Raw genomic sequence first — 10,726 nt, 5'->3', positions numbered from 1 at the left:
GCTGGGCTTCCGGGTCAGTGGGGATCGCCGCGACCGGGACCGATTTACCGCCGCCATGAACCGCTTCTTTGGCAAAGCGAAGCCGAAGGCGCCCCCGCCCAGCCTCACCGACTGCATCGGGACGGTGAGTACGCGCCCCGCGGGACGCGGCCCGCGCCCGAGGTGCCGGCCGGGCCGGGCAGCGCCCTGGCCGGGGCCGGCACCTCGGGAGGGACTGGGGAGCGGTGGGGTCGCCGCGGGGGCGGCATGGCCCGCCTGGGCTGTGGGATGCGCCGAGCCGGGCCGGGCCGGCCGCCCCCGGCGGGTCCAGGGGCCTGGCCCCAGGGCTGGGGGCGCGCCTGCAGCGCCGTGGCCCCGCGGGCCCAGCCGCCGCTCGCGTGGGTGCGGAGCTTCGTACGCGAGTTGCTGCGTGTTTGTGAGCCTGCCGGTACGCGGGGCGTGCGGGGTCCGCACTGACCCCGCGGGCGGGGGGTGTGTGTTCGGAGTGCAGCCTGCGAGAGTGTGTGTGTGTGTGTGCGTGCATGGTGGTGTGCCCCTGTGTGCAGCTGTGTGTCCGTGTCCGAGTGTGGATCCACAGCTCCGTGCGGGGACCGAGTGTTTGCGTGTGTACGCGTGCCTGAGTGTACGTCGATACACGCCTGTGCTTTGGTGCAGCATGTCGGTACATATGCATTACGCGTACGTATGTATTACATATGTACACGTGCACATGTGTATGTTGGTGTGCGCCTGTGTGTCAGCACAGCATGTGCAGAAGCATAAATGTACGGTGGGAAGTACATTTGGACATATATGCACCTATCCTGTATTTGTTTCCTATGTGTCAGAGCATATCCCACAGCCCCAATGGGTTCTCATTACATTCTCATGGATATTTTTAGTATTTCCATCTGCGGACTTCACTGCTTTGATTGCACTAGCTAACTCCTGCCATGCCAAATTGCGGGAAGGCAGGGACAGGAGTGAGGGAACCAGTCCCTCTGTCCAATACAGAAGGTGGGAGGGCAAATGTCACCTTCTGATGAAGATTGTTCCTTCTGCTACAGGTGAGCTTGCCATAGGGTCAATGGCAAAGACATGTGCAGATGGATGGTCAAGCAAGCCCAGACCTAGTAAGAAATGCTGAGGAAATATGTGGTAGAACACTCTCAGTAAGGTTGGCATCCTGAAGAGAAAGTTAAGGAAAAAGTTTTAAGATTATTCTTGTAATTTCATAGTCTTTTTAGGCCTTTTAAGTCATGACGAAAACTGTGGTGTGTTTTTACAGCTCTTTCTGTTGTAAACTAATTTTAAAAGGTGAAGAATGAGGAAGTGTTGAGTATTTGTCTTGGTGGTTAGCAAAGTCGGGTGGAAGGTTGGTAATGTTTGTGGTATAAATGGAGGTTAACTAAGCATTGTCCCTAGAACCTGACAACAAAAAGTTTCTGTGGAAAATCACCATTTTCCTCCCCAAAGATTTATTTTGCTATCCAGTGAAGGAACTCTCTAAGTTAAATACCTACTGCTTGTCAGTGCTGCCTACACAAACCCACATGCATTGGTTTCTTGTGTGTGCCAAGACGAGGAGAGAAGTGGTCATAGTTAGTGTTTTTCCCAGTATGTTATTTTATTGGTGAAGAATTTGTATCGCTTTTTAGCAGTATTAAGCCCAAACATACCTCCGAGTGTCTTTAGTTAGAACATTAAATAAGGCATGTTCTCAAAAATCAGGATTAACTTTCCCATTGTTACAAATAAATGCTTCAGGGGATGGCTAGGACTCCGAAATCCGTCTGAGATACTGTTATTAATACTTAAATTTGCCTTTTTGGCCATATAAGCTGAAGACTAGGAAACCTTCTTTCCTTCACAGCAACCAACTCCGTATTCGTCTGTTAGATTTTTCAGGGCTGATTTTGCCAGTTCCAAGTTAACGTGCATTTTCTAGTGTTGAGGCAAATCGGAACAAAGTTTAGATATGCCAGCAGGCTGCCTTCTACTAAGAGATTGTTCAATCCCCGTGGATTTTTGGGGTACATGAAAATGCAATTTAAACAGCTACTGTGACTGGCAACACCAAGAATTTAGGATTTTTTCCCAAAAAGGTGGTTGTCACCACCACCCACCAGGAGCTCCGTGCAGTTTTGATCCTCTTCTAGTTGTTTGTAATTACACATTCTGGAAATTTCGTTGTACGAGGCAACAGGTTAACTGAAAAGTAATTTCTGGTTTATTTTACGTATATGGTGACTTGGCAACCAATAGTGAGTTACAGGGTGGTTTTAAGATATGAAATCAAGAGGCTGTGTTGGTCAGCTGTTGAGACGTGAAGGGCTGGCTCCCAGCACAGCTCTTTGGCATGAGGAAGTCTGTTATAAACTGCTGTTATTGTTACGGAGCTCCGTGTTAGCTTTTTGCCCTGTTTTGGCACCTTTTAATTTCTGTGGATGGAACTGATGTTTAAGACTGTATAATAGTAAGTGTGAGGAGAAACATACTTCCTTTTACAAGTTTGAGGTTTATGATTTAACTTTTTATGCCAATTTACATGAAATAATCTGATTTGTGAAAAACTTGCTGTATTTTCAGTTCATTTTCACAATAGTGAAGTCTCTAGTGTTAGTCCTGCTAAAGGACTAGAGATATCATGAGGTTTTCTTCTTAAATCACATGTAAATTATTATTGAAGAGAGTTATGTGAGATATTAAAAAACTTGCACTATTTCTTTGCCATGTTAAATCCAACAGTTTGGAGACTCAAGTAACGTCACTTCCGTGTTGTTTTCAGTCTTAGACACATTTCGTTGTACCTTTAGAAAGAGCCAAATTGCTGTGTAAAATTTCTTACTGTGTCACTTCAATGGTAATTAGCCACTAAATGGCAGTTAGGAATTACTGTATTTGGTGAGCAATGACTGATGTTCATAGTTAACATTTCTAAAAACGTAGACAACTCTTAGGCAGTAATTATGCCTATGTTTTGGCATATGTTTTCCTTCGTATGCAGAAGCAGTATCACTGAACCCAGTAAGATAAACACACGAGACACTCTTTTTTTTTTCCTGTGGTAAGAGAACAAGCATCACCTTAGGATATCTAAACAATTCAAAGTTATTGCCTGTAAAGAGCTGGTTCTGTGGGATGACCAATCTGAAGCGTTTACTGAAGCCCAGGAAACACTTCTCCCTGCTTTTCTTTGATGGCTGGTTGCTATCAAGTTTGCTGGCTGGCTGTGTGATGCCCTGTGTCTCCTCACTTACTCTCCGCGGGTATATTCCCGCTCTGCTTTGCAGTTTCTGCTCGCTGTCTGGCTGCGCCTGCCGTGCTTGCCTCCACATTGCACTAAGTGGCAGATTTTTTTAATTCTTGCTGGCTGAGCATGGTCAGATGACTCAGCTGTCATGAGACCAGTAGGAGGAAGGAACTGTGGCATTAGAATTGTTTTTTGCTTTTTCTTCTTTGGAAAAACCGCCAAACTTATGTTTTTTTTCAGAGTAGTAAGTAGGAAACATAGGAAGAAAAGGTTAGCACTTGTGACAACAGTGTCGAAATTCAGTCTTATATGTGATACTTTTTTTTTCTTTTTTGTATTGAAATAAGCTGTGATTTTGCTTAAAAAGGATTTGGGATACCACAGTCGCTTTCTTTTGTTTAGACTGGGGCCCTTCCGTGGCTGTGAAACATAGCTCAGTATGTCTTATTTGTGAACAGTAGAAAGCAGCTCTTCAAGTCCTAATACACAGTCCAGTTTTCTTTCACATAAATTAGATCCATTCTCTCCTCTTCTGTCCGTTCTCATTTTTAAAAACTGTGGTCCTGTGTAATGTATGTGTCAAATTTTTGTGTAATTAATTGATGTAGGAGGATCTGTCTCTGTTTCCTGCTAATGCTGCTTAAGAGAATCATTATATAAATAAGCCAAATAACGAGTTTTCCCCTATGAAGGAGGCTGACCTCAAAGATGCATTTAGCCGATAAAGATCTTGAGGAGATACTACGCTTTGAACCTACAAGAGTTTTAAAATTGCAAATATCTCTCTCTTGCTACTGGTAAGATATTTGACACAATAGAAAGCTTAATACAGTGTTTTCGATGCCAGCTGTGCCCAGGCACTTTAATGTCTTGTGTGAGTGTTCATATCAAATATTCTCCTCAGGATGCCTCTGGCGAATGCATGTTGCTGTCATAGAGATTTAAAAGGATCACAAAAATGAAAATCTGCATAATTATACATGTTTAGCCACACTGTTAGCAAGTCATAATTGTAAATGTGCTCTGATTGGTCTCATGCTATAATTGGAATGTCATTATGTTCTAATCCCCAGAGAGGCTTCTTAGAATTAGAAGTTAATAAGCTTTATTTTATTGTTTCCAGAGAAATGCTGTGATAGTCAGTTCATGTTAAGGAGGCTTTCTTTGTTATTTTATGAATTTGTGTATGCTATTAGAATGATCTGCATCCATGTTTCTTTAGGTTATTATCATCTTTAACCCTCTTATGCAGAAGGGTTAAAATATTTCCATAATGACAGCTCTGTGATATGCTTTGCACCAGGCCTATTAAGGTTGACTGTTCGAGGTCTCTTACTGAGCTATGGAGCTACTATTGGGATTTGGAGCAAAAGTGCAGAAAGAATTCAGGGTAGCTACCAGGTGGAACTGCTGTGTCTTGGCTCCCTTTGCAGGAAGTTTTGGAAAAAGTGACTCTGACAGTTAGACACCTTTGAAAAACTGGTTAAATCTGGACTTCTTAAACGTAACCAGTAATCTATGTCTCATTCTGAAGCATTAATCTTCTCTGCCTGCCAAAAACAAACCTCTAGCCTTGGTGAACACATTCCTGTCCCTTTTGCATTGCTCCCGTATCTGTCAGCATGGTACACCTATGTTTTGGGGTTTCTTTTCAGTTCCAGTTTAGTCCCTGGCACTGTATGTTTTCAGAAGTTCCTGAATAGAGACTGACTTGAGTGGGTGTGCAAGGGAGCATCTCAGAATGATGAGAATGTGCTACCATGGCAGAGCTTCCTGCAACCTCGGAGTATTTCCTGTGCTCCTTGTAGGAGGTGTTTGTTATTTGATTCTGGTTTTGGATTCACTACAAACTTTAAGCTGTTTATAAAACATACTGAGTGAAGAAACAGTTCTGTTAGAAGCATAATAAAACTAAGACTGTTGTTTTTATTTTCTAATACCTGAATAAAATCTTAATGAATGCTTTTTCGTTTATTTTTCCTGTCATGTATTAAAGGTGGATAGCAGAGCTGAATCAATCGACAAGAAAATCGCTAGGCTTGATGCAGAGCTAGTGAAGTATAAGGATCAAATGAAGAAGATGAGAGAGGGGCCTGCAAAGGTAAGTTCTGTGGGATTTAACCGTGAGAGGATGTGACTCACGCTTCTTGTCATGGAGTGGAGTGATTTAGCCAGTTCAACAGGTTTTTAGAATTGCATCTTGCCCTACTGATGGGATATAAGATCCTGCAGGATTATTTTTTTCTGAAGCGTCTCTTAGACATGCATCTTTGAACCATGTTTTCATTGGGTTTTATTTCTTCCAAAGTGTAATGTAATTCCTCAATCAGAAGTAACTTCCTTCCCTTCTTCCTTCTGTTACCTGAATTAAGTCTGTTAGAGAAGCTGTTTTGTTCATCAGCCAAAATAAAAAGGTCTGCACTATGCAGAAAGGGAGCAGGAAAACCTGTTTTTGAAAGGAGATGAACATATAATATTAAATGTATCTGATAATAAACGTATCTAATATAAACAGTATTGTTAAGGTACCTTTTGTGGTATTATTTGATGATGATTATTAAAATGTGTTGATGGAAGATGGTTCTGATGGACTAATTTTTGTGTTCTGCTTTTTTTTTTTTTTTAAAAAAAAGAACAGTTAAAAAGCCAGAAATTTTGAAAGAGTTTTCTGTTAGAAGCTTTACATACAAGCCTATTTGGTTAATCACTAATGCAGGACAAATGCTGAATATGGCTATTATTAAACTCTTTGCACTAGTAACTGAGGAATCTTTTGGCAAACTTAAATGCAATGCATTAGGTTTAAACAGTCTAATCAAGAGTAAAGTCAAGTATTTTTCCTAATGTAACAACATTGTGTCTTTCAGAATACAGTAAAGCAGAAAGCGCTGAGAGTGTTAAAGCAGAAGCGAATGTAAGTTTAAACCTTCCTCAGTTTGGGATTAATGAAAGCGTGTTTTCTTTAAGGAAGGTGGCACACTTTCATTTCTCTTTTCTAGTACTCTTGCTTCTGAGCATTCTTTAAAGAAAAACGCTGAACAAGCTAGCCAACCTTTCAGGAGCAACTCCTTACAGATTTTGTGTCAGCATGTTTGTGCCGTATTTGTATATGAGTTTTTAAATTTGGATTGGGACAAACTGACCTAAATCTGCTCATTATTAAAGCTATACTTGGCTCCAAAACTTTCCGACAGAGTGCCTCATTTTATACTTACTGATTTCTGTAAATTGTGTACTTGATGATCTTGGTCTGGTTCACTGGAAATTTACCTGTTCTCTGTGGACATCCTTTAGGACTTGAGCACATTTAGCACAAATAATTGTGTCTAGGCAAAAAAACCATAATGGGCAGGATAGATGATCCTGTGGTCTGGTCTAGTCTCGTATACTGTCTTGAAAAGTGTCCAGCAACAAATACAAAAGAAGGAATGTCAGAACATGGCAAGCGTTCAGGAGTGCTTCACTGGGATATCTTATAGTCCCTGAACTGCAAATCTCTTGGATGCTATCTGAGCCAAAGCTCATATCATCTTGTATTTTATATCCCTCAGATGAATTGTACCTCTACAGATTTGCTCAATTACTTGTTCAGTATTTGTGAACTCTTACCATCCAAAGTATGCTGTGGTAAGGAGTGCAATAGTTTAGGTAGATGTTGTGAGAAGGGCTGCTTGGTTTTGTTTTTTATTTTTTCTTTTTTTTTGCCTGTGCTGCCTGCTAATGTTTCTTGATTGTTGTTCCCCTAGTTGCAGTCACCGAGCTCCTCATAATAGGCTATCATCATACCTCTGTCATCTCTTTTCTGTCTTGTTGAACAGTAATGCGTTTGGTCATTCCTTGTCCAGGAGCTGTTTTGTATTTGGATCATCCTTGTAGACCTCCTGCCTTGGATGTTTGAAGGAGGACTCATTCTTCGTTTTTATGCTTTTGTTTTTATGTTTAATGTGACATACTTCACATTCTTGATTGGATACAAGTTTAGCTTTGAGAAGAATGGTTTATTGGTTTTCAAAGCCTCCCTTTTCTTTTTAGTTAGCCTTAACATGTTGTTTCATTTGGCTACTTTATCCTTCCCTTCCTCCTTGCCCTGCAGAGTTCCAGTGCAGAGCCATTGTGGTTTGGATAACCTACATCTCTTCCATCCTGCTTACAGCATTACTGAGCAGTGGCATCCATCTCTAGCTTATAGTGGTTAAAACTTTTGCTATATCCTCACCTGCTGTGTAAGCCTCTACAAATACGGTATTGCCATCAGTTAGAACAGAAGCTTAGTTCAGGAATACCTTTGTCAACTTTAAATATACAGAAATGCATAAGGGGCAGATTTTTATGAAGCTGTTCTGCTGCGATTGTTTATAATAAATTTAAAAAAATAAATCTGTTCCTATCTTTAGACTACTGCTGCTAATTTTTTTTTTTTTTAAATTAAGATTTTTCTTTTGTGTGGCAATAAGTAGTGTGGGGTTTTAAGCCATTATTTGTGTTGTTTTTAACAGGTATGAACAACAGAGAGATAATCTATCACAGCAGTCTTTTAATATGGAACAAGCTAACTACACTATTCAGGCACTGAAGGATACAAAGACAACGGTACCAGTATATTAATCTCACCTTTTTTCAACTTGTGTATGCTAACATCAGATACAAGCATGTTGTTTGGCTCTATTCTAGGTTGATGCAATGAAACTGGGGGTGAAAGAAATGAAGAAAGCTTACAAGCAAGTCAAAATTGATCAAATTGAGGTGAGCATCTATAGTTTAAATTATTAAACAACAGAAACAATGTACTGAAATAGTGATGGGTGGACTGTGTAACTTAAAGGTAAGCTGACTGTTTTAATTCGCATGAGTTTGCCTCCCTTTTTTATCGGACCACCATCATAATTCCTTCCTGATTTCTTTGGTACTGCACAATCAGTTGTTGGCTTTCTTGCACTGATTGTTGTTTCCTTCCTGGGATAATCTTTAATATCTTCCTTCCTTTCCTCGCAGTTCAGCAGAAATGTTGGTGAATGGTTCCTGCTATGGCTTTTTTTTGCCCCCCTTTTTCCAGCCCCCCCATGTTAGCAACATGCAGATTAGTCCTTTGCTCCTGCAGGTCAGGGTAGTGCCTGATTTAAAAAAAAAAAAAACAAACCCACAAACGAGACCAAAAAACTCCCACCAAAAACCAACCAACCAAACTTAATTTCAGTTCTTCAGAAAATAAAAAAAAACACAGTAAGATCTCTAAATATTTAAAGTATGTTGCACTTAAACTCTTATCAAATGCCAGTGCTGAAGTCCTTTACGTTCCCTTTCCTATGCTGTTTTTATATGTGGACTGCATTGTAAACCTTTAGGCAAGTATTGTCTCCTTATTTGTACCCAAGTACAGCGCCAATAGATATGCTAAAGTATCTTCTAAATTGTGCTGTGGCACAACTCAGGTTACTGCTTATTCTTCAGACAGTAGATTTAGTTTTTCTAGATTTCGTGCTCTTCTCTTTTTCAAGATAGTGCTGAACTGTGGGTAATTTATTAGAAGTTTTCCATTTATCCTGAAGAATAGTTAAAAAAACCCAATAGAGTTCTGCAGAGATGTTGTTTCAGGGTTCCTCTTTTCCTACCTCATACCTTTATTTTAATTGGAACAGTAATTAAGGCCACAGTATACTACTGAATGCATGTGTCTTGACTTGTATTACGGCTGCTTCAAAAAATGTTTTATGCATTAAAAAAATTTGAGTGCCTAGTATGTTGGCATTATTAAACTGAATTTGATTAAGCTCTGATAAATTTAACTAAAACTGTTAAATATAGACCAGTTGAAATTGTTTCTTGCTTCAGGACATACAAGATCAGTTAGAGGATATGATGGAAGAAGCCAATGAAGTCCAGGAAGCACTGAGTCGTAGCTATGGGACACCAGAGATTGATGAAGATGACTTGGAAGCAGGTTAGGATGGTGTAGGATGTACTGAATGTACTGTTACTGAATGTAAAAATCATCATACAGTGATTTTTAATTTCATTAGTGAAATACTTTGTGTGTTTAAAAAAAAAAAGTTTTAATCAGTTTTTAAACATAAAAGCATTTCCTTTAAGAGCAGTAACGAGTGTGAGACAAACATGAGAGAGACACTAGTGGAATGCTACAATGAAGGAAGAAAGGTTCTCTGTGTTTTGTGTGTGTGTATTCCCAACTGATGACTAAGTAATGCTAAATGAGTATGAATGTAAGCATTCAGTATGACTCCTGTTTCTCTGTAAGAGCAACTTGTCTTCTGCAAAAGGAATTCCTTGCATAATTTTTCAACCAACATAATCCAATTTCAGAACTGGATGCGTTAGGTGATGAGCTTTTAGCTGATGAAGACAATTCCTACTTAGATGAAGCTGCATCTGTTCCAGCAATCCCAGAAGTCACTCCTACTGACACAAAAAACAAAGTGAGTCCTTTCCTGTTTAATCACAAAACCCATTTTTGTGTGTGTTTTTTTTTCTTTTTGGATTAATCATATTTATGTTGGTTGCTTGGTGTTTGGAATTCTTAGTATTTTGAACAAAAAAATGTACTTAATGTTTTATGTATTTTGGATGCTATGGATGAGAGAATATAATGTACTGAATGCTCTTTATTACATTTTGAAGAGCTAAATGGCATTTTGTAACTCCTATCTAACACTGTCAGACTGCAAGTAGAATTTATGTGTACCATTACAGCTCCTAGTATAGTTATTCTTAAAAACATAAGAAAGTCTTCTATATGTTTGCTTTCGAGGTTTCATAGTGAGGAAGAACACTGATGCTCTTATTTTGATGCCAGCTGTCACACAGTGACAAAGTGCAGATATATCACTTCATAGAAATTGTAACGAAACCTTCGTAAAATATTCTGGTTGGTGGAACGTTAACCTGTTGCTTCTTTTTCTTTCTTACAGGATGGTGTATTGGTGGATGAATTTGGATTGCCAAAGATCCCTGCAACATAAATGTTTCAAAAGCACAATGAATATAATGAACTATACTTTACAAATCAAATTAAGATTTTTTTTTTTTTTTTAAATCCTGGAGAACTCGTCCTTCCAGTGTAACCTTAATATCACTACATCCTAGAATGCAATATGAGTGGCTGGTGGTGTTCTTCCTCTGAAGAAAGTTGTTCTCTACTACTGACTTTTCGATTAATGGAAAACTTGGCACAATTCCCTTCAGTGGAAGCAGTCAGTCTAATAGGTTTTGATTTGTGTGTCTTATGGACAATAATTTGTGAAGAGTAGTGGTGGCTGTTGATAGCTGAGGTTTATTTTGACTTCGTATTATGTTTCTTGAAACTAAGACTTCTATGTTGCTGCTTACTCTCTGTAAAATAGCTCCCTTATTACTATGCTTATTTGATAAAAGGATTGAAAGCAATTTTTAAACTACCGCAGTCTTGAGACTTTTACGCTGTCGTACTTGTAACCTTCTTGAAAGCTGTAATAAATAGGGTTATCGTTAACGTTATGAATT

General features: G+C 39.6%; 1 protein-coding gene across 1 annotated transcript; it reads left to right on the top strand.

Moving 5' to 3' along the window:
* The first annotated feature begins 37 nt into the window (after positions 1–37).
* On the top strand, positions 38–10,720 carry CHMP5 (charged multivesicular body protein 5). The gene is made up of 8 exons (XM_086609120.1): positions 38–124; positions 5,229–5,333; positions 6,100–6,146; positions 7,729–7,822; positions 7,904–7,975; positions 9,062–9,170; positions 9,551–9,663; positions 10,156–10,720. The coding sequence occupies exons 1-8, from the start codon at positions 56–58 to the stop codon at positions 10,204–10,206; spliced, it is 660 nt and encodes a 219-aa protein (XP_086465246.1). The 5' UTR covers positions 38–55; the 3' UTR covers positions 10,207–10,720.
* The last annotated feature ends 6 nt before the right edge of the window (positions 10,721–10,726 follow it).

Source organism: Tauraco erythrolophus, chromosome 3, assembly GCF_009769465.1.
Source record: "Tauraco erythrolophus isolate bTauEry1 chromosome 3, bTauEry1.pri, whole genome shotgun sequence".
In the NCBI taxonomy this organism is placed as follows: domain Eukaryota; kingdom Metazoa; phylum Chordata; class Aves; order Musophagiformes; family Musophagidae; genus Tauraco; species Tauraco erythrolophus.
The sequence above is the reverse complement of the archived record's forward strand: the minus strand, read 5'-3'. Positions and strand labels throughout refer to the sequence as shown.

What these genes read in the sequence shown, in the direction of transcription:
- CHMP5 (XM_086609120.1), top strand. Translation starts at nt 56, where the DNA reads ATGAACCGCTTCTTTGGCAAAGCGAAGCCGAAGGCGCCCCCGCCCAGC. An exon ending in TGAAGGATACAAAGACAACG is followed by an intron (nt 7,823 to 7,903) that starts GTACCAGTATAT and finishes GCTCTATTCTAG; the next exon opens with GTTGATGCAATGAAACTGGG. An exon ending in CTACTGACACAAAAAACAAA is followed by an intron (nt 9,664 to 10,155) that starts GTGAGTCCTTTC and finishes TCTTTCTTACAG; the next exon opens with GATGGTGTATTGGTGGATGA.